Raw genomic sequence first — 24,134 nt, forward strand, 5'->3', positions numbered from 1 at the left:
CCCTGTTTCCTAGGTATTCCTTGGTAATGTCAACATCATAAGCCCAATTTTTTATAAGCTAGTGAACTCTAGGATTCATCTTTATTACTAAAACTCTTAAATCCTGTCTTCTACAAATACATATTTTTCAGTTGGCATATAATGTAAATACAGCTTCGGGGGCCTATCTTAGGAGGTTGAGGAGGGAGCAGCTAAACAGAAACTGCCTATTTACTGGAGCTGTAGGTAATCCTGACCACCCTGCACTAGCACTTTCTGATCCTGTTACCTCCTAGCTACCCCCACTCGCTTCAGCCACAAAAAAAGAGATTATGGCATACATTTTGAAAGTCTCCCAGAAATACTGCATGAGCGAAGACTTATTTTTCTTGGGCTGAAAAGTCACGATACCTTGATACTATAAAAAAATGAAAGTTTTTCTAAACATACAGAATATTTAAACTGTTTACAATGTCACAGAAAACAGAAAAAAAAGCATAATAACACATGTAATAACGTAATACAGTGTAAGACATGGAGAAATTTCATAGTAGCAAAAGTAACTTCTACTAAAATCAGCTTTCCAATACAGAATTTTTTCCTCAGGTTTTTATTTTTTTTTATTGTATGTATGTATGTATTTGTTTATTTTTGAGACAGAGTTTCGCTCTTGTTGCCCAGGCTGAAGTGCAGTGGTGCGATCTCAGCTTACTGCAACCTCCTCCTCCCAGTTCAAGCAATTCTCTCACCTCAGCCTCCCAAATAGCTGGGTTTACAGGTGTGCACCACCAGGCCTGGCTAATTTTTTTTTTTTTTTTTGTATTTTTAGTAGAGACGGGGTTTCACCATGGCCAGGCTGATCTTGAACTCCTGACCTCAGGTGATCCGCCTGCCTCGGCCTCCCAGAGTGCTGGGATTACAGGCGTGAGCCACCGCACCCGGCCTATTTTATTTTATTGAGATGGAGTCTTGCTCTGTTGCCCAGGCTGGAGTGCAGTGGTGCTATCTCAGCCCACTGCAACCTCTGCCTCCCGGGTTCAAGCAGTTCTTCTCCCTCAGCCTCCTGAGTAGCTGGGATTACAGGCACATGCCACCATGTTCAGGTAATTTTTGTGTTTTTTTAGTAGAGATGGGGTTTCACCATGTTGGCCAGGCTGGTCTCCAACTCCTGACCTTGTGATCCGCCTGCCTTGGTCTCCCAAAGTGTTGGGATTACAGGCGTGAGCCACTGCGCCCAGCCTCCTCAGGTTTTTAAAATGACTTTTATTTTTAAAAAGTTAATATGTGCATCATAGGTAACAAAAAACACAGAAGCAAGGAACAAAGTCATCCATAATTACAAGCAGTTTACAGTCTGATGTGTCCTTGTAGATCCTGTGTGTGTATACACGATACAGGATTTTAATAATGAAAGAAGTGGGACAGTAGAGTGAATGTGCCTGGTCCAGTGGATCATCTGTCAAAAGAAACTAAGGGAGAACTTGCCGCCTCTGCAGGATACATTGAAAATGTCCCATTTCAACCATAAAATGCTCTTTAACCAACCACAGCATAAGTAGCTTACAGAACAATACTTTTCCCAGCATGGGGCAGATGGCTGATCTGACCTATTTATTTCTGTCTATCTTAGTGGCATCCCTGAAGCTATATGGAAAAATAACCCACGTTTCAAATTTCACTAGGGGAATGACTTGAATAACTTAAAGTACAGTATTAGACATGAAACACACACACACACACACACACACACACACACACACACACACATACACACACACCCTCATGTATTGTCTTATGGCAGTTAGGAATCATAATCAGATGACCTGCCTTCCAGACCCCTCCAAACCAGTTTCTTTACACCACTCTTCAAAACCAAGCAAGTTCGTTTATCTTTGCTAAGGATTTAGTTCAGTCATGGCTTCATTTCTATTTTGGATTTTAATAATTATCTTGAGTTGTAGCAGCAGTATGATAAGGAGTGAATTTGAAATCTAGGCTGTGAATGTTTATTGTATTTCTTACAGTTAACTCCTTTAATCTCTCTGCTTCACTATTTTTATTAAAAAAGGCCAATAACTCCAGAGTGCTTTTGAGGATTCTGTTACATAAAATAATACAAAGGTCTATATGAAAATGTTAAGTTAGTAACAATACTTCTAATTTGCCAAGAATTTTAAAATGTCATTATATTTGAATAAGCAAATAAAAAGACCTTTAGAATTGTAACCCACAGCCATCCTTAGACATGGAGACCTTTGCTAGGATACCTCCCCATTCTCCAAAAATTGTTCTTATGTGGTGAGGCCTCCCTGAGTTGAGAACTCAACTCACTGGACCCAGTAACAGTTAAAACTTCTAGGTTCTGAGACATAACTTCTGTATCTTCAGAAGATAAGGCGACCTATATATTGAATTGTCTCCAACCTTTTTTGTGGTAGATGAGCTGGGAAGGAAGTGGAGGGGGTGGGTCTTGAAATAGCTAAGCTGCTTCCTGCTTAGTCATTCCTGCTGACAAATTTCTGTCCTGTTGGAGAGTAACTGGGTGGATCTCGCATCTCACAGGTTTCTCAAACCCAATGTAAGACACATAGATCAATGGAACAGAATAGAGAACCCAGAAATTAATCCAAATACAGCCAACTGATCTTCGACAAAGCAAACAAAAACATAAAGTGGGGAAAGGACACCCTATTCAAGAAATGGTGCTGCCACATGTAGGAGAATGAAACTGGATCCTTATCTCCCACCTTATACAAAAATCAACTCAAGATGGATTAAGGACTTACATCTAAGACCTGAAACTATAAAAACTGTAGAAGACAACTTAGGAAAAACCCTTCTAGACATTGGCTTAGGCAAGGATTTCATGACCAAGAACCCAAAAGCAAATGCAATAAAGACAAAGATAAATAGCTGAGACTTAATTAAGCTGAAGAGCTTTTACACAGCAAAAGGAACAGTCAGCAAAGCGAACAGACAACCCACAGAGCAGGAGAAGATCTTTACAATCTGTACATCTGACAAAGGACTAATACCAGAATCTACAATGAACTCAATCAAATCAGCAAGAAAAAAAACAATCACATCAAAAAGTGGGTAAGGACATGAATAGACAATTCTAAAAAGAAGACATACAAATGGCCAAAAAATATATGAAAAAATGCTCAGCATCACTAATGATCAGAGAAATGCAAATCAAAGCCACAGTGCAGTACCACCTTACTCCTGCAAGAAAGGCCATAATCAAAAAAATCAAAAAACAGTAGATATTTGGCATGGATGTGGTGAAGAGGGAACACTTCTACACTGCAGGTGGGAATGTAAACTAGTACAGCCATTATGGAAAACAGTGTGGAGATTCCTTAAAGAACTAAAAGTAGAACTACCATTTGATCCAGCAGTCCCACTACTGGGTATCTACCCAGAGGAAAAGAAGTCATTATGTGAAAAAGATACTTGCACACATGTGTTTATAGCAGCACAACTTGCAACTGTGAAATCATGGGACCAACCCAAATGTCCATCAGTCAACGAGTGGATAAAGAAACTGTGGTGTATATATATATATATATATATATATATATATATACACAATAGAATACTACTTAGCCATAAAAAGAAATGAATTAGTGGCATTTGCAGTGATTGGGGTGAGATTGGAGACTATTGTTCTAAGTGAAGTAACTAACTCAGGAACGGAAATCCAAACATCGTATGTTCTCACTCATATGTGAGAGCTAAGCTATGTGGGATGCAAAGGCATAAGAAAGACACAGTGGACTTTGGGGACTCAGGGGAAGAGGGTGGGAAGAGGGTGAGGGATAAAAAAGACCACATACTGGGTGCAGTGTATACTGCCTGCTTAGGTGATGGGTACACCAAAATCTCACAGATCACCACCATAGAACTTACTCATGTAACCAAACATCACCTGTTCCCCAACAATAACCAGTGGAAATTTTTAATATTTAATTTAAAAAAAAACGAATTTTGCCTTTTTAACTTCCTTTTTTTTTGTTAAGCTTAAGGGACTTTCTAAGTGACAGATATCGTTTAGGGAGCCGAATTGCCATCTTAAACTGTGATCTGTTTCATTATGACGGATGTTTTGGACATGACTTGGGAAATGTGCAAATTAAGCCTACCCCTCCTTTTATTAAATATTTATTATTCTCAGACACAACAATATCAAAAGCCAAATGAAATTTTATCATCTTGCAAAATATTTGTACCCATTTTCTCAGCATTTAGAACTTTAAAGCCTATTTTATTAGGTATTAAATTGCCTTTCGTCCTGTGTTCATTATGAATATTTTTCTTTAGATTTAGCCTTTTTATATGTTTTGCATCTTAGAAATTCTTTTCCCAAGCCAGTAATTGACATTGAATACAAAATTACTTTTCTCAAAATTCATTGAGCAATGAATACATTGGTTTTTTTCCTAATCAACAGTCTTTAGTTGTTTGTTTATTGCCTTTTGAATGAGAGAAAAAATGTCTACAGCGTTTCTGCCATAAATTATTTTAAGTCTAAGAATTTGGTCTTTGCCTTACATGGTCATGTCTAGCTCCATTTTGATTGCAGTCTACTATCTTTCCCAAAACTTCCCTGTATTCCAAGATTCATTAGTCTTTAAACACTATGCTTTTTGCTTCCAAGGTGCTTAGAATAGTTCGTGCTGTCTTAGTGCTCCCCGCAACTCCCATCATCTTTTATTTGGAATAATTACAACACTTTATATTTTATGGCATTTACCATATTCTGCCTTGTTGTTTGGTTATTTTTAATGTGTTGGTCTTTTTACTAGAATGTAAAGTCCTTGAACAGAGCATGTTGTACTCTGACCAATTCCAGTGCTTTAATATAGAAGGTGAGCTCTAGTTGTGTGGCAGGCACATTTATCTGTCATTCACACTCATGTCAGCATTTGCAGATTCATTAATGTCTAACCCATATCGAGAAGATGCAAAGCTCATCCTCCAGGGTCAAAGCAGAACAGATCCGTCTTCATTTTATTTTGAACATTTTCGAACATTAAGAAAAATTGAAGAAATTGTATGGTGCACGCTCATATACCCATCACCTGGATTCTATAATTAAGCTTTTGCTCTATTTGTTTTGTCACTTATCTTTCCATTTCTGGATATAATAAGAAATACATATTTGGCCTCTGCCCCCATTTCTTGGCACACAGCTTGGAATCTTAAAGTGATAAGTGTCTTTTTGTATGTGAATGAGGTAACCAATGGCCGGGGGAGCTCCTGGATAGCCTCTGTTTAGAGGCTGATTGCCCAGGGAAACCAACCATGTGTTTAGAGAGTTGGAACTTTCAGCCTACCCCCCTGACCTCTAAAGGGGTGGAGAGGGACTGAAGGTTGAGCCGTTCACCAAAGGCCAATGATCTAATCAATTGTGTTTTTGTGATGGGTCTTCGATTTTAGCTGCTCTTCTCTGTCTCTGTCTCATACACACACACACACACACACCCCTACAATTGATACTTGAACAACTCAAGGATTTGTGATGCTGTCCCCCCCACACCCTTAACATTTGAAAATTCAAGTATAACTTTTGACTGCCCCAAAACTTGACTAGAGATAGTCTGCTGTTGACCTATCAATAACATAGTCAGTTAACACATATTTTGTATGCTATACATATTACATATACTATATTCGTTTTGTTTTGTTTTGTTTTTTTGAGACGGAGTACCCAGGCTGGAGTGTAGAGTGCAGTGGTGTGATCTCGGCTCACTGCAACCTCTGCCTTCCCGGTTCAAGCAATTCTCCTGCCCCAGCCTTCCGAATAGCTGGGATTACAGGCGCCCACCACCAAGCCCAGCTAAATTTTGTATTTTTAGTAGAGACGGGGTTTCACCACGTTGGCCAGTCTGGTCTCAAACTCCTGACCTCAGATGATCTACCCACCTCGGCCTCCCAAAGTGCTGGGATCATGAGCGTGAGCCACTGTGCCTGGCCAATACACTGTGTTATCACTTTTTTTTTGGGAGATCAATGTTTATTTACTATTTGCATACAAAAACATATTGCACATCAAACAACCGAAATTAAAAAAAAAAAGAAAAAAAGATACTCTACTGAAACATGTAGTTTATATAGAATAAACCTTCTGGAAATTAATATTTTCAGTAGTTCCGGTTATGTCTGAATGGACATGACTAATTCAGCTTAGTGTTTTAACTAAAGCTATGTTTGATTTTTAAATACTGTACACTTTAATAAATAAACCAAAGCCTCAATGTGGAACAGTCACTGCCAAATATCACCCAGTGTCCCTGCAGATGAGAGTTTAACAAATGTATTCCAGTGGTCTGCAGATTTTTCTCTATATACAGCATTTAAAAAACACATTAAAACAGACCAGTTTCCAAACTAAACCAATGGAGAAATTACAGTTCAGTGCAAAATATTTTAGACTGCATTTTATTCTAGTTTTCCTCAGATGAAGAAGTGGTTGCATATTAAAAATGTAACAAAAGCAGCCAATACTTTCATAAAGAATATTATGTTAGGGATCCCACCTCACCCACCACCCCCCATCTGCCATATTTTGAAAAGAAAATAATATTTCTTATAGCCAGCAACTTTTTTTTAATGTTACATATACTATTCTCAAGGAACATCTGATGATTTATGACGCAGTAGGTGTCAAAGTATGTTTAACACGTGATTTATTCAGGATCCCTCCCCTTTTTGAATTCCAAATGGTAGAACTGAAAGTGCGATGTAAAGACTGGCGATCCATATTCTATCTTTGGCAAGCTTGTACAAGCACTGTTGTAAATGTAATGTAAAAGAACTGTAAACTAGGAACTTCTTCAGTTTATGAAACACCATTCAGGACTGCTGTTTCTTGACTGTTTTCTTCTTTTAAGGTATTAATCTTTTCTTCTCCTGGAGTATGCTGTAACTTAGAAATGTCATTGCCAGAAGCACTAGTCGGGCTATTTATTGCCTTCCATGTTTTGCCTAGCCCATTTTCAGTAACTGAAGCTGTATCAGTCATTCCATCCATCAGAACAGCATCTTCATCAGTCCTTCGTCTACGAGACCACGTATGACGATTAGTACTGTGATGAGATTTGCTGGCATCAGTGTCTGCAGTCTGATCTGATTCTGTATTATCAAGTAAGGTGTATGGATTGCTCTCAGGATCTTTGGGCACAGAACTGATGGAGGATTTGCCACCACGTGGTCCACCACGACCTCGACCCCCTGAAACACTTCTGCATCTTCCTCCTGGGCATCTCCTGCTGTCATGCTGATGTCTGCATTGATCATCTTCTTCAATGACCAATCACTCAGCTTGTCTTTATCCTCAGATTCTATTTCAGAGGGGTTAGACAGCTCAGAATTTGTACCATAACCGGAGGTGTAATTAGGGCCCTGACAACCTCTGCCTCTTCCACTATAAGACCTAGAACCAATCTGTTATGGCTGCTCATCAATCTGTAGGCATTCTATTCTTAGCTGTTCTACTTCCTTTAGATAAGCAATATGGTACTCTAAAAGAACTTGCACATTTCCAGTGGTTTCTTTAGTGCCAACAAACACAAATGGAATCATACCATCTTCTCTGGGTAGTTTATTTTCACTGTCACCTTCAATTATCACCCGAACCATATCAGATTTGTCCACTGTTTCTTGGATAACTTTGCCATTTTTTCCAATTACTTTTCCCGTGAGATTCTTAGAAACCTGAATAAAATCCTCCACAAATTCCAAGAAACCTCTAGCCTTTTTTACAGCATCAACACTCTCTCTGTAGATTCTAAATGTTCCAGTGTCTTCATCTAGCTCAATGCGGTGACTCCAGGAACCTTCCTAGCTTGCTGAATGTTACTACCATGTGTTCCTATTGCCACACCCATTAAATTTTCTCTCACAACAAATTCCTCCTGAAAAGCCGCTGCAAGTTGTTTTGTGCATTCTGAATGCTTAGTGATCTCTTCATTTCTGGTCATAAGCATCAGCTTCATACAAATACTTCACAAATGCATGTCACTTAAGATGTTTACTTTCTTCACAGTTGCTTCACTGGCAGACAGTATCATTAGCTGTGTTGATTCTGGATGGTAAAAAATTCTGCATGCTCCTACTGCTTTCTTAAAATCTTTATGTGCATTTTCATTAGCACACGCCTCTCTCAGATCCTCAGGAAAATCCACTGTGCATTTAAAGAAGGTATTTTTTTTGACGGTTTTATTTTTATTGACAGGCCAAAGTTGTTCAAATGTGACTATTTCATTGTAAGTAGCGTCACAAGCAGTATATTCAATGACATAAAATTCTCCTTTCATCATCCAAACTTTAGCCACCCACCATCCACATGGCTCTTGGTCATTTGCTCTTGAATATACCTCTACTTCATCTCCTTCACTAATTTATTTTTTTATATCAGGTGGTGGAGGTAATCTAACCTCATTAAATGGAAACTGGCATTCTGGTTGCCAATTATTTTCAAAAGCAACTGTAAGGGAGTCTTCATGAACATTTTTGGTAAATCCCTTGTAGAAAGCCCCGTTGGAGCTGCGAACCTCCACCATCAGCTCCGGCATGTTGGAACCACAAAAAAGAAAAAAAAAAAAAAAGTATACACTGTATTTTTTTTTTTTTTTTTTTTTGAGACAGAGTCTCGCTCTGTTGCCCAGGCTGGAGTGCAGTGGTGCGTTCTTGGCTCACTGCAAGTTCCGCCTCCCGGGTTCACGCCATTCTCCTGCCTCAGCCTCCTGGGTAGCTGGGACTACAGGTGCCAGCCACTATGCCTGGCTAATATTTTCTATTTTTTAGTAGAGACGGGGTTTCACCGTGTTAGCGAGGATGGTCTCAATCTCCTGACCTCGTGATCCACCGGCCTCAGCCTCCCAAGTGCTGGGATTACAGGCGTGAGCCACCGCACCCGGCCCACACTGTATTCTTAAAGTAAGCTAGAGGAAATAAAATGTTATTAAGAAAATAATAAAGAAGACAACATATATTTACTATTCATTAAGTGGAACTGGATTATCATAGAGATCTTCATCCTCCTTGTCTTCACATTGAATAAGCTGAGGAAAGATAAGTTGGTCTTGCCATCTTAGGGGTGGCAGAGGTAGAAGAAAATCTGCATATAAGTGGACCCACTCAATCCAAACCTGTATTGTTCAAGGACCAACTGTGTGAGATGATAGATATTACTCTCTATATGTATCCCATAACATGTTGTAAACCTTAAATGTACACAATAAAATTTATTTTAAAAAAACATAACACCACCAAAAGTTCAGGGTTCGGAGGGCTGCTGGGTTGCTGAACAGGTGGAGCTGCTACAAAGGTGGCATACCCAGAGTGGGCACAACAGCTCCATACCTGTTCCCCCATACCTTGCCCTACATATCTCTTCTATCTGGCTGTTCCTGAGTTGTATCCTTTTATACTAAACAGTATTTGTGGAGCTGGAGACCATTTTCCTTAGCAAACTAACATAGGAACAGAAAACCAAATACCGCATGTTCTCATTTGTAAGTGGGATCAGAATGATGAGAATACATGGACACAAGTGGGGGAACAACGCACACTGAGGCCTGTTGGAGGGTGGGGAATGGGAGAAGGAGAGTATCAGGAAGAATAGCTAATGGATGCTGGGCTTAATACCTAGGTGATGGGATGATCATAAAAGTTGGAAATAAAAATAAATAAACGGTATTTGTAAGTAAAGCGCTTTCTGTGAGCTGCTCTAGCAAATGATTGAACCCAAGGAGGGGCTTGTAAGAACCCTCAATTTATAGTTGCCTGGTCAGAAGTTTTGGAGGCCTGGGACCTGTGAATTGGTTTCTGTATTGGGGGTTAGTTTTGTGGGACTGAGTCCTTAGCCTATGGGATCTTAACCCCAGTTGGTATCTGCTGGAGAATTGATGTGTGGGCATGCCAGAAGTGAAGTGTTGAGTATTATGAGTGAGGATACAGTAGGAGAGGAAATAAGTTACTATTTTTTTATGTTTTTGTTTTTCTTTTGTTTTTTGAGACGGAGTCTTGCTCTGTCTCCTAGGCTGGAGTGCAATGGTGCGATCTCAGCTCCCTGCAACCTTAGTCTCCCGAGTTGAAGCAATTCTCCTGCTTCACCCTCCCCAGTAGCTGGGACTACAGGTGCATGCCACCATGGTCGGCTAATTTTTGTATTTTTAGTAGAGACAGGCTTTCACCATGTTGGCCAGGCTGGTCTCGAACCCTGACCTCAGGCAATCTGCCCGCCCTGGCCTCCCAAAGTGCTGGGATTACAGGCGTGAGCCACCCCGCCCAGCCCTGTTTAGGTCTTATATTTAAATTTTGTGGAATCTGGTTTTGGCATTAACTATTCTGCAATGATTACATTATTTGGAATTATTTCTTTTTTATATGTGGAATTATTTCTTTTTGTCTAGTATATTATGATTGAAAAAACTAATAAGCTGAAAGGGATAAAAAAGTCATAAGGATTTATCTTTGGTTGAGTTCTATACGTTTATAAATTGGTATGTATTTGTGTATGAGAATTCTATAAACATTGATTGTTGAGGCTTTTTAGCATGTCCTTAATTTATAATTGGTTTTGCAGTTGCTTCCTTTTGTGGTTGTAATAATTTCACTCACATATTGAATGTAGGCACTATAGCTCTGATCCATATGTTCATAATGCATTTCTTAGCAACCACCAGTGTTCTTTTTAGGAGCTGTGTTTTTAAGAGGCATTGGGGCTGCAGCTTTGAGGAGGACTCAAAGATATTTTTTTCTATTAATACAGCACAAGCAGCAACATAGATTACAATAGTTTTACACCTTCTACATTACTATAGACCAAAATTAAAGGGTTTAAACTTATCTCCAGTATTTAATATCAATGTGCTATCACTTTTTTCCTGACCTCATCAACACATTAAACATTATAAATGGTTCCTTTTATATTATGCCCCAATTGGAGTTTCTTTTTTTAACTTATTTTTATATACCTTTCATTAAAAGATTGTAGAACATTTTACAGATGCTAATTATATTTCAATGCTCCTTTAAAAGTTGTAAGCTTTTATTTTCCACTTTAATGGTAAAATAGTTGCAAATATGTATTTAATTTACTAGATCACCATTTAACCATGACAACTTTCCCTTCTTTTTACTCCTCAGTCCTCCATGACAACTCTGCTAAATAGAATTGTCTGCAGTGATGAAAATGTTTTATATCCTCATGTCCAGTATGGCAGCCACTAGCATTTGAAATAGAGCTAGTGTGACTGAGAAACAGAGTTAATTCTATTTCACTAACTAAAAATAAAATATAGTCACATATAGCTAGTGGCTACTGTATTGGACAGCACAGCTCTCCAGTCTCCACCATCCCAACAAACTGCTCTTGTGGTTTACCTCCTAATTGCCAAATCCAGTCAATATGTTTCTTTGATCTTTCTCTGGCATTTGATTGACTGTGTCCTTATTTTATAAACTCTGTCTTTGGCATCTGTGCCTTCACTGTCTCTTGATTCTTAATTTTTCTGTGGTCTTTTCTGCGGATGATATCGATGGTTTTAGATGTCTGCACTTGGCTCTTACTTTCTCTTAAAGCACACTTTAGCTATTCATTCAACATTTACTGAGTATCAGTCTTGTGGTGCTAGGAAGAACTTAACTCCCTCCTTCAAGAAATTCCCCTGGCCTCAGCCGGCATTACTGCTAAAGATTATAAAATCGATCCCTTTCTCACTTCCATTTGTTTCTTAAGAAGTCCAGACTCATGTACTTAACTTCCTATTGATAGTTGGTTCTGGCTGTCTCATGAGTGCCTCAAGTGACTACTTAGTACTGAACTTATCTCCACTCCTATATAAAAGTAAAAAAACCTTCCACCTATCACTCTTCACATTATTGTATATCTACTGCTTCTTAATTACAATATCCCCCCCTTATCCTTAGGGGATATGTTCCAAGATCCTCAGTGGATGCCTGAAACTCAGATAGTACTGAACCCTGTATATACTATGTTTTACCAATCTGACAGCTGAGAGGGCTACTAAGTGACTAACAGGTGGGTAGTATATAAAGATTGAATATGGGACAAAGGGAGGATTTATGTCTTGTGCAGGATGAAGCAGGATGGCACAAGATCTCATCACACTACTCAGAACAGCATGCAGTTTAAAACTTAAGAATTGTTTGTTTCTGGAGTTTTCCATTTAATATTTTTGGACTGCAATTTACAGCAGGTAACTGAAATCTCAGATAAAGTGGGGACTACTGTACTTGTAAAGCCTCTAATCTCATCTTTCTTTCACACATCTTGTCATATTTATTGTCCTGGCTCTCAGGAGCAGGAACCCAAAGCATAGATTCTTGCTCATTTTTCTCTTCCTGATACATCCAAAGGTTCCAGTTTCTACTTGTAGCTCTTTCCCTCTTTGTTAATTTATTGGTTGATGTCTAAGCTCCTTGAAGGAGCTCTTCATGATCTCCTTTCAGGGTGAATATCCTACGCTTTAGCTGTGCTAAGCCAATAGCATTCCCCTCAAACACCATTTCCTTTTCCTTTTCTTTGTTTTCCTAGAGAGAACTTATCAGCTCTAACACTATTTTCTACTACTCCCTTCTATAGACAAAGTCAGAACAGTTGTTTCTCCTCTTTCCATCATCATCACTATAGCTGCCTTAGATTAAATGCTTCCTATGTGGCAGGCACTATGCTGAGTGTTCTGCATTATCTTACTTAATTCTGAAACAGCACAGTAAGGTGTAGGTACTGAAACTCAGGCACAAAAGTTAAGAAACCTCTTTTTCTTTTTTCACTTTTGTGTGATTATTTTTGAAAAAAAATTTTGATTTTTTTTTTTTTTGGAGCTGTTTTAGATTTATAGAAAACCCGCAAGAGCAAAGAGAGTTCTTATATGCCCGTTCTCCCTACACAGTTTCCCCTATTATTAACATTTTGCATTACTGTGATACACTTGTTATGATTGATGAACCAATATTGATATATTAATATTAACTAAAGTCCATAGTTTACATTAGGATTCACTCTTTGTCTCCTACAGTTCTGTGAATTTTGACAAATGCATAATGTATCATTCAGTATCCTACCATACAGTCCCATACAGCATAATTTCATCTTTCTAAGAAATGTCCTGTGTTCCACCTGTTTGTCCCTTCCACTTCCACCTGGCAACTAATGATCTCTTTAGTGTCTATGGGTTTTTGTTTTTGTTTTTTTAATAACCAGAATGTCATATAGTTGGTATCATAGTGTATAACCTTTTCAGACTGGCTTCTTTCACTTAAGATTCTTTGGTGTCATTTTGTGGCTTGATAGCTCACTTCTTTTGATGAAAAGTATTCCATTGTATGAGTATACTGCAGTTTGTCCATTTATCCATTACAGAACATCTTGGATGCTTCCAACTTTTGGCAGTTATGAATAATGTTGATATAAAGATTTGTATGCAGGTTTTTGTGTGGACATAAGTTTTCAACTTCTTTGGATAAATACTTAGCAGTGGGATTGCTGGATTGTATGGTAAGACTATTTTGCTTTGTAAGAAACTGCTAGACTGTCTACCAAAGTGGTTGTACCATTTTGCATTCCCACCAACAACGAAGGAGAGTTCTGTGGCTCTACATTTTTGACAGAAATTGGTGATGTCAAATTTTTTTGTGGATTTTAAGCTGTGGATTTAAATTTAAATCAAATTTAAATTTAAGTTGTGGATTTTAAGCATTCTAATAGATGTGTAGTGGTATCTCACTACTCATTGTTTTAATTTTCAATTTCCTAATAACAAATGATGTTGAACAATTTTTCGTGTTAATTTGTCATCTGAATGTCTGCTTTGGTGAGGTGTCATTCAGTTTTTTGCCCGTTTTATAATTGGGTTGTTTCTTACTGTTTTCTTGTTTTTGTTTTGTTTTTTTGTGACAGAGTCTTGCTCTGTAGCCCAGGCTGGAGTGCAGTGGCACAATCTCGGCTCACCGCAACCCCTGCCTCCCAGGTTCAAGTGATTCTCCTGCCTCAGTCTCCCGAGTAGCTGGGATTACAGGCATGTGTCACCACACCCAGCTAATTTTTTGTATTTTCAGTAGAGATGGGGGTTTCACCTTATTGGTCAGGCTGGTCTTGAACTCCTGACCTCGTGATCCGCCTGCCTCAGCTTCCCAAAGTGCTGGGATTACAGGCATGAGCCACTGCGCCCGGCCCTCTTATTGTTGAGTTATAAGTTCTTTGTATATTTTAGATACTAGTTTATCACATACGTGTTTTGCAAAGATTTTCTCCCAGTCTGTTTGTTTGTTCATGCCCTTAGCAGTGTCTTTCACAAAGCACAGATTTTTAAATTTTAATGAAATCCAATTTCTTGGGTTTTTTCTTGGATTGTCTTTGATGTTACATTTAAAAGTCATCACCAAACTCAAGATCACCTAGATTTTTTCCTCTGTTATCTTCTGTAAATATTATATGTTTGCATTTATATTTAGGTCTGTGATCCATTTTGAGTTAACATATTTTTGAAAGGTATAAGATCTGTGTCTAAATTATTTTGCATGTAGGTAGATATCCAGTTGTTCAAGCACCGCTCAACTTGTTGAAGTTCAGTGAAGTCTTGAACGTAACTGTCAAGTTGAAGACTATCTTTTCTCCACTGAATTACTTCTGTGCTCTGTTTAAAAGATCAGTTCACTGTATTTGTATGGGTCTGTATCTGGACTGTCCTGTCCTTGATCTTTCTGTCTGTTCTTCTGCCAGTGGCATACAATCTTGATTACTGTAGCTTTACAGTAAGGTGTTTTGTTTTTTGTTTGTTTTCTTGTTTGTTTGTTTTGAGACAAGGTCTCACTCTGTCACCCAGACTGGAGTGCAGTGGCACAATCTCGGCTCACTGCGACGTCTGCTTCCCAGGTTCAGCTATTCTCCTGCGTCCGCCTCCTGAGTAGCTGGGACTACAGACAGCGCCACCACGCCCAGCTAATTTTTGTATTTTTAGTAGAGATGGGGTTTCGCCATGTTGGCCAGGCTAATCTGGAACTCCTGACCTCAGGTGATCCACACGCTTTCACCTCCCAAATTGCTAAGATAACAGGTGTGAGACACCACACCAGGCCACTAAACAGAATTTGTTATCTGATCATGATTGAAACAAAGAATCTAAAGTTAGGGGCTCAGAAACTTTTTTCTTCCAAACAAATAAATGAACAAAGTCATTGATATGTCTTCCCTAGCCTTTGTTCTTATTCCCATTTCTAGTCTGATGTCCTTTGAGTAGACTGCCTTACACCGACAAATGCCATGCCAAACTTCTACATTCAGTAATGTGGTATGTTAATGTTTTCCTTCTCATTCAGGTATTGTCAGCAGATCTCAAGGATAGAGGTTTAAATGGCCTCTGGTAATAGTGACAGTGCAAGGGCGAGAAAGGTTCCACTTTCTCTATTGTGTCTCTCTTTCAGATGTCAGCATCAAAATTCTGCCAATTCAGTCAGCTAACTATTTGACTAGTTATTTTCATTCTCAGCTAACCAGAATGTGTTTTACCTTTTAGGTTTACCGACAAGACTGTGAAACTTTCGGGATGGTGGTGAAAATGCTGATTGAAAAAGATCCTTCATTAGAAAAGTCTATACAGTTTGCATTGAGGCAGAATTTACATGAAATAGGTGAGCGGTGTGTTGAAGAACTCAAGCATTTCATTGCAGAGTATGATACTTCCACTCAAGATTTTGGAGAGCCTTTTTAGATTTTTTTGCTCAGGCCAAAAAAAAAAAACAGTTTCTAAAAATTTTTTTTCCTGGATTGTGTAAATCCTTAATATATGGAATTTTTGTGATGCAGAGAAATACTTTATGATAGTTGACAACATTTCAATATTAAATAAACATCTAAAATAGTCTGTTTAAAATGTTTAATTCAAATTTTTGTATTTGTTGTAGAGATGGGGTTCACCATGTTGGCCAGGCTAGTCTCTAACTCCTGGCCTCAAGTGATCTGCCTGCCTCAGCCTCTCAAAGTGTTGAGATTACAGGCGTGAGCCACCGCTCCCTGCCCAACACATGATACTATCTGAAAATGTTAGAATTCTGAGTTGTGATTTTATTGACTTGTTGCTTGCTTTTTCTTAGGCTTTGTAACTTGTAATATGTTAAAGTGTACTATCCTAATAAACTGAATACTTTGGTATCTTAGAGAATATTTGCTTTGAGAATAATTCTCATTCAATGATAAAATAGAGCACTTAAATCTCTGACAGATACCTCAGAAAAAAATCCGTTTTTCCAAGTAATGAACTCAATGTCTTCTATTACAATAATCCTGAAACTCCTGACTCTCTCACTGATGTATGAGTCTTAAATAATATCATATACAAGACTAATAAATAGAAGAGGCAGTTTGAGGTGGAAGATGAGGGATATTTTAAGTTTGGGAGTGTAGGAGATCAGTCAGGGTGGTAGGAGAAGCTATAAGGAAAGACGCAAACCTTCTTGGAAGGCTGGGAGGTTTTGCAAAGCTTCAGAGAGAATAAAGCTGAAGGCAGCTAATTCTCTTACCCTGAGGCTGAGGGCGAAGAGTAGGTAACAAGGTAGTGTAAAGAAATTTATCTAGATAAGTTTGTTTACATATGTCCTCCGGAAACCAACCTTTGATCATCGAGTGCAAGACTGCTCCCTGCAAAGGGGGGCGACAATGTTCATTACTCACAAATTGTGTTGGCTTCAGGCCTTTGGCATTCTATCTGTACCAAATAAATACAAGCGGCTCCAGCTTATCAGGACTGCACTCTCTTTCGGCTGCGCTAAAGCCGGCAGTCCCCTAGCCATTCTCACGCAAAATACCTGCGTCTGAATACTCCTTTCATCCGGTCGCTCGGCCAGAGTCTGCAGGACAGACTTGGCAGCAGGTGCCCCCTGTGAGGAACGCTGAAATGGATCACGACGGAACCCCCGAAAATGAAGGCGAAGAGACTGCGCAGTCAGTAAGTCATTGGTGCCCGCTCGGGATTTCCAAGTTCAGGGGAATTCTCAAGCTAGGGTTTCATCATGGGATAACAGCTATCCGCACAACAGAAACAGTATATAAAAGTATTGAAACAACTGCTTAAAGCTAGCGGAGCCTCGGTTTTGCAGGCTTAATTAAGGGACCCAATGCAAACTGTTGTTTCCCATAATCCATGGTTCCCAGAAGGAGGCACGCTGGACCTAGAGCTTTGGGAAAAAGTGGGGAGAAATCTTAAACGATATCATGCACAAGGGCAGTGGGTCCCAGTAACATCTTTAACGTTATGGGCCTTAGTTAAGGCTACTTTGGCCCTGCTCTACACAGAAGAGCCTAAGAAGGGAAAGGAGGAGGAACCATCACCTTATCGCCTCCTCTTCCTCCCTCAGTCCCGCCGTTACCAGATAAAGATACCAAAGAGGAAACGGAGGTTTTCCCTGAGCACCCTCCCCCAATAAATTGGAAAAAAGACAAGGGATACACTACAGCTATGGGACCCTGTCTTAGGCAAGTGGCCTTAGAAGGGGACCTCTTGGCCTGCCCAGTGATACAAAATTGACAAGGCAATCAAGTATATGAACCCATTACTTTTTATGCTTATGAAGAGATAAGAAAAAGCGTTAGAGAAAACGGAGCTGCTAGTAGCCCATATACGAAAGGATTAATTAAGGCCATAGCAGCAACTTCCGTATAACCCTATAGGACTGGTCAGTGCTAGCTAAAACAATTTTAGAGGCCAGTCAGTACCTCTCCTGGAGGACAGAATTTGATGAATTACATAAACAGCAAACCTCTTTCTAGTAATAGCCACTGTTACAATTCCTCCTCTATCCCTGATGTGGCTGTCTTAAAATCCTATTTGGGTAGAACAGTGGCCTTTAAAGGGAGAGAAATTACAATGGAGCCAATGAATTAGTTGAGGAGCAATTAAAAGCCAGCCATGTAGAACCATCAAACAGCCCTTGGAATTTGCCTATTTTCGTCATTCCCAAAACGTCTGGCAAATGGAGACTTTTGCATGACTTACAAGCTATCAATGCTAATTTGCAATCTATGGGGCCCCTTCAACAGGCTCCCTTCCCCTGCAGCAGTTTCTCAAGATTGGCCTATAGTTGTTACTGACTTAAAAGACTGCTTTTATACTATTCCCCTGGCAGAACAGGACAGAGAAAAATGTGCATTTACAATACCAGCTATCAATAATGAAAGGCCAGCTCATCCATTTTATTAGAAAGTACTTTCTCAAGGAATGCTGAACAGTCCTATCATGTGTCAGTATTATGTAAATCAGGCTTTGCTCCCCAGTAGAAAATAATATCCTAGTTGCAAGATTCTTCATTTTATGGATGATATTTTACTAGCAGCCCCAATGGAGCCAGTACTTTTGAGTTTATATGCCTCTGTCGTAAGGAATACACAGTTAAGAGGTTTAATCATAGCACCTGAAAAAGTACAGATGTCCTCACCTTAGAAATATCTTGGATACATACTAACTTCCTGGTCAATAAGACCTCAAAAGGTTAAATTAAGTACTAGCAACTAACATACCTTAAATAATTATCAAAAATTGCTAGGCGATATTAACTGTCTTTGCCCTACCTTGGGCATAACTACTGATAAATTGCAGAACCTGTTTTCTATCCTAAAAGGCAGCATAGCCCTAGACTCTCCCAGGTATTTAACCCCCACAGCAAAAAGAGAAATTGAGGAAATCAAGCTATTTCTCAGAGGCAACTAGATCGCATAGACTCACAATACTCAGTCCAATTGTTTGTTCTTCCTATTAAACATTTCCCCTACAGGATTAATAGGACAGATGGCCCTGGGGCTGCATTTCCTAGAAGAGGCTTTTTGCTCACATACCGGGACTAAAACACTATCTCCCTATATCCAGCTAGTTAGTAAAGTCATCTATACAAGCAGCAGATGATGCCATCAGTTGCTAGGTTATGACCCTGATGTCATGAGAATTCCCTTGAGTAAAAAACAATTCGAAGTAGTCTTCCCTTATCTCTAGACCTTCAGCTAGCACTCTCTGATTATGCAGGCCATATAAAACATGCCCTTCCTGCTGACAAACTACTTCAGTTCTTATCTAGTACTCCTGTAGTTATTCCTACAAAGGTAGTTCCCTCCCCCATACCTAATGCTGTAATGCTTTTTACTGATGGCTCTCGTAAAAATGGAAAAGCGGCTATCTGGTGGAAACCACATAACTCCTTCAGTCCATCTAGATTTTCTAGTACTCAGAGAGTTGAGGTTGGAGCCCTAATATTGGCCCTACTTATTTATTTATTGCAGAACCTTGAAACAGCCCTCATTAAGTCTACTCTTGAGCCCACTCTGTGTGCCTTTTTTCTTTGACTTCAGCAATTGCTAGATCAATGTACACATTCTATTTTTATCACACATATTTGAGCCCACAGCTCACTGCCTGACCCACTGGCTTATGGCAATGATCAAGCAGACCTGCAGGTTATGACGTCACTGCTTAACCAAGCCACCCAATCACATCAATTTTTCTACCAAAATTAGAGAAGCTTAACAATGTCAACTTACCCAAAGACTAGCTAAACAAATTATCCTGCAATGCCCAGATTGCCAGCTCACAGGCACGTCCCCTCCTTTAACAGGTGTTAACCCTAGAGGACTAGAACCTAATCAGTTATGGCAAACAGATGTTACACACGTCCCTGAATTTGGAAAACTAAGATATGTACATGTATCCATTGACACCTATTCTCACCTGATTAGCACACATGCTCTTCCTGGAAAGTCCACCCAATCTGTCATTAAACATCTTCTTTTAACTTTTATGTTTATGGGGCTGCCCACAAAAATTAAAACTAATAATGGTCTGGCTTACGCCAGCTCACTCAACAATTTTGTCACACTTGGAGCATCCAACATTCCACAGGCATCCCGTACAACCCCCAAGGACAGGCCGTAGTAGAACTTGCCCACCTCACCCTTAAAAATATGCTCAGAAAACAAAAAAGGGAGAATATGAGTAGACCCTGCAACGCTACTAGCACAAGCCTTATTTACCCTTAATTTCTGAAATTTAGATGATAAGTTTCAGTTAGCTATAGAAAAGCACTTTGCTAAAACCTCGACATAAAACCGCAGTTTTATGGAAAGATGTAAATAGTAATATATGGCATGGTCCAAATGTTTTGCTAACATGGGGAAGAGGATATGCTTGTGTTCACATCCCCTCAGGCCCTCTTTGGATTCCAGCATGACGCATCAAACCTTACCATAGTGGGGCTAGGACCCAACCCGGTACCAGAAATGAAGGAAACAACCCTGCAGGCCCCACAGGCCCCGCAGCCTCCGCAGGCCCCGCAGCCCCCACAGCCCCGGAAGAAACGGGTTCGTCGGACGACACAGCTTCGTCGGACGACAGGAGCCCCAGACATTACCTGGGGGATGTTGAAGAAGACAACTCAGGAGGCTGAGCGAATCCTGCTCCGAACACAGACACCATTCACTCCAGAAAATTTGTTCCTTGCTATGCTCTCTGTTGTACATTGCAACTCACGCAAGGTATTGCTCCTTTTTATTCTCTCACTTTGCCTGTTACCTGTACCTGCTACACTCTATTAAGCCCATTTTCTAAATCTGCCTTTTTTCAGCCCTATTACTTAGGCAGACACCCCCTTCCCAGCTTCTAGCAGTGTGACTTTTTAGCTAGGAGGGACTAACATACCCCCAGTGGGGTTCCTCAGTAATAGCCATATGGAAGCATATGCAAAAACATCTCTCCTGGATAGACCCCCACTCCTGGGGGTCGCTTCTTAATTAGAAAAGAATATTACTGATTATACTCATGTTTGTCTCTTGTTGTTTACTAATTCTAGGATGTAAAGCCAGAAAACAAGCAGTAACTGCTATGCCTGACAAAACTGTTGCTGCACACAGCTGTACTCGTCAAGCAACGAAACCTGATGCAAAAAACAGAAAAGGGGTGATGTAGGAGATCGGTCAGGTTGGTAGGAGAAGCTATAAGGAAAGATGCAATTGGAAGGTTGGGAGGTTTTCCAAAGCTTCGGGAGAGAATAAAGCTGAAGGCAGCTAATTCTCTTACCCTGAGGCTGAGGGCGAACAGTAGGTAGCAAGGGAGTGTAAAGGAATTTATCTAGATAAGTTTGTTTACTTATGTCCTCCAGAAACCATGCAAGACTGCTCCCTACAAAGGGGGTCGACAATGTTCATTACTCACAAATTGTGTTGGCTTCAGGCCTTTGGTATTCTGTCTGTACTGAATAAATACAAATGGCTCCAGCTTATCAGGACTGCATTCTCTTTTCGGCTGTGCTAAAGCTGGCAGTCCCCTAGCCATTCTCACGCAAAATACCTGTGTCAGAATACTCCTTTCACCCATCGCTCAGCCAGAGTCTTCAGGACAGACTCGGCATGGGACTTGTCCAAAAAAATTCTAATCAAAAGAGGAAAATTTTGGAATATGCCAGGAATAGTGGAATTTTATTTTTTAAATTTTTTTATAGGCCCATACTCTCCATCTCAAGAAACAAGATGATTGTAACATGTCCATGATTAAACTATTGGCAGATTATTGCTGTGTTAATCTCTGTAGTCTAATGAGTTCTTTGTTCTGTTCTGCTGCCTTTTACAGGTTCTTGTCCTTTCAAAAGTGTTCTTGAAAGAAACAAAGTGAATAGGCAGTTAGCACAGCACAGCTACCCCTTACCAAGCAGTCTATGGAAACAACCCCTCATCCAAATCACGGGTTAGTTAAGAATCTAACTGGGGCAATTAAGATGAATTCCACTCACTTCCTGGTCACTTCAGCAGCCCAGTGGCATTGAGCCAAAATATACAATTCTGTGTTATTAGTGAGGAAACTTTAAAACTCATGTTTGTTATTACTTACTACCCAATTTCATTATCCTCCCTTCCTCTTTCCATTTCTATTCTCTCTCACTTGAATTCTGGCATTATTTTTAGTGGCCTCTACTGATAATACCTACCCTAGAGTACATAAAAATTATATTAAAAGAGGAAGTAGCAGTATGCATAATTTTAACAGATTCTATAATGGGTGTCTCAAAATATGTATTGTGCCATTCCGCAAATTTAAAAGCTAATTGAGGACAATTATTTTTTTAAATTTCCTAAATGAGACCACTTTGGATTTTTATTTTTGCCATTTAGATGTTTATACTTATTTAACTTTTATAAAACATAAGCCAAGCTAAATCCCACATAACAACTCTGGTATTCTTCCCTCATATGAGTAGTGATTTTATTTGTTACCCACCTTAGATAGACTAAGAAAGTTCTAGTCTTGTTTTTCCTTCTCCCCACTTCCCTGGGGTTTTTCCTTACCATAAGTATTCTAGTCCCAGAGTTCAGTTCCTTTAGTCAAGATGTCACAAGTTTAAAAACAAAACTTGAGAAACTACCAGAGGCGCAGGAGCTGTTCACTTTGTTGAAATCCATTAAATTAGAGAAGTCTCACTAACAGATGTATTTAAATATAGGTACAACAGATAATTTCTTTTTCTCCCCTTCCCCAAATTACAGTCAGCATTTAAAGCTGTTTATGGCTTGCCATCAGCATTATTCTGGTAGGCTTGTTAGTGTTAAAATCTGTTGGGTTTTTTTTTTTTTTTTTTGCCTCTTAAGTCTAATTTTAAGGATGGATGAATTCAGATGTTTACCAGAGTGTGTATTTTACATAATGTTCTTGATTAAAAAGACTTGTTTGTAAATTATCCGTTGTTTTTGCATATGCCCAGTTGATGTGATAAAATTTTCATTGTCTTACCATAAAGCCTTGGTTATCAACAGTTGGAATGTAGATATTGTAAAGCTTTTTGTGAATTAAAAGTGCAAAATAAAGCCACCACATTTAAGTAGATTGTCTTTTCTCTTATTTTAACAGGCTTAACGTATTTTGCTAAAATGTGGGCTTTATTACTCTCTACTGCAAGATTACTTCTTAGTCTTCAGTTCACCTTCTCAGCAGCAGGATAGAGGAAGTATGAGAATTGAGAAACTACAGCAGTGCCCCCTCATCTGTGGTTTTGCTTTCCATGTATAAGTAAACCATGGCTACCATTGTCCAAAAATATTAGATGGAAAATTTCAGAACAACTCGTAAGTTTTCAACTGTGTGCCGTTCTGTATGAAATCTTGTAGCACCGTGCTTTGTCCCACGTGAATCATCTCTTTCTCTAGTGTATCCACACTGTACACACTACCCACCTGTTAGTCATCTGTACCATTTACTCCTGACATCCAGCCATTGACTATGTCACGGTTCCATGATCCAGGATCACCCAAAGCAGATGATCCTCCTTCTGATGCGTCATCAGAAGGTCATAGTAGTGCTCATGCCTGTAATCCCAGCACTTTGGGAGGCCAAGGTGGGTGAGTCACTTGAGGTCAGGAGTTTAAGACCAGCTTGGCCAACATAGCGAAAACCCCATCTCTACTAAAAATACAAAAATTAGCCAGGCATGGTGGTGGGCGCTTGTAATCATGACAATCGCTTCAACCCGGGAGACTGAGTCTGCAGTATGCCAATATCACTCCAGCCTGGGTGACAGAGCCAGACCCTGTCTTAAAAAAAGGAAGTCAATAGTAGCCTCACGCTGTGTCACAATGCCTGCGTCATCCACCTCACTTCATCTCACCATGCAGGCATTTTACCATCTCACATCCCATCATCAGAGAAAGAGTCGATTACAGTATATTGTTAAAATTGTTCTATTTTACTGTTGTTAATCTCTTACTGTGCCTAATTTATAAATTAACCTTTACCATAAGTGTATATGCATAGGAAAAACCTGGTATATATAGGGTTTGGTATTATCCATGGTTTAAGGCATCCACTGGGGCTTTCGAGCATATCTCCACACATAGGGGGCGCTACTGCATTCACTCTAGGGACTTAGGGAGTCTTCTGAGAAGTAGTTAAGAAAGGTGGCGCCTGATACAGTGGTACTCAATAGTTGTGTAATTATGAATCTGAATTTCAAAGAATTGTAGGATTAAGGTCCTCTATCTTTGTAATAACTCCTGGAGGGCAGGAAACTTGTCTTTGGGACTCCAGTTCTTAGCATAGTTTAAAACATAGTAGATACTCATATTTGTTAACGTAAAGGTGGCTTCACAAAGGAAATTATAT

General features: G+C 39.5%; 1 protein-coding gene and 1 pseudogene across 21 annotated transcripts in view; one reads left to right on the forward strand and one right to left on the reverse strand.

Moving 5' to 3' along the window:
* The window catches only part of PPHLN1 (periphilin 1), a 125,322-nt gene extending 102,462 nt beyond the window's left edge, over window positions 1-22,860 (forward strand). For 8 of the 20 annotated variants that reach the window (XM_030822656.1, XM_030822648.1, XM_030822651.1 and 5 more), the window contains 3 exons: window positions 15,528-15,642; window positions 16,855-16,955; window positions 20,198-22,860. In XM_030822656.1, coding sequence (XP_030678516.1) covers window positions 15,528-15,642; window positions 16,855-16,955; window positions 20,198-20,584 — 603 coding nt within the window. In that variant the 3' untranslated portion in view covers window positions 20,585-22,860. Of the gene's footprint in view, window positions 1-15,527; window positions 16,173-16,854; window positions 16,956-20,197 lie in introns of those variants that run through there. The other 12 variants (XM_030822658.1, XM_030822654.1, XM_030822663.1 and 9 more) reach the window with 4 other exon arrangements.
* Window positions 5,945-8,569, reverse strand: LOC105740523 (annotated as a pseudogene). Its single transcript, XR_001116567.2, has one exon. The product of XR_001116567.2 is annotated as a fragile X mental retardation syndrome-related protein 1 pseudogene (transcript).
* Window positions 22,861-24,134: the final 1,274 nt, after the last annotated feature.

This window comes from Nomascus leucogenys, chromosome 11 (genome assembly GCF_006542625.1).
Source record: "Nomascus leucogenys isolate Asia chromosome 11, Asia_NLE_v1, whole genome shotgun sequence".
Lineage (NCBI taxonomy): Eukaryota > Metazoa > Chordata > Mammalia > Primates > Hylobatidae > Nomascus > Nomascus leucogenys.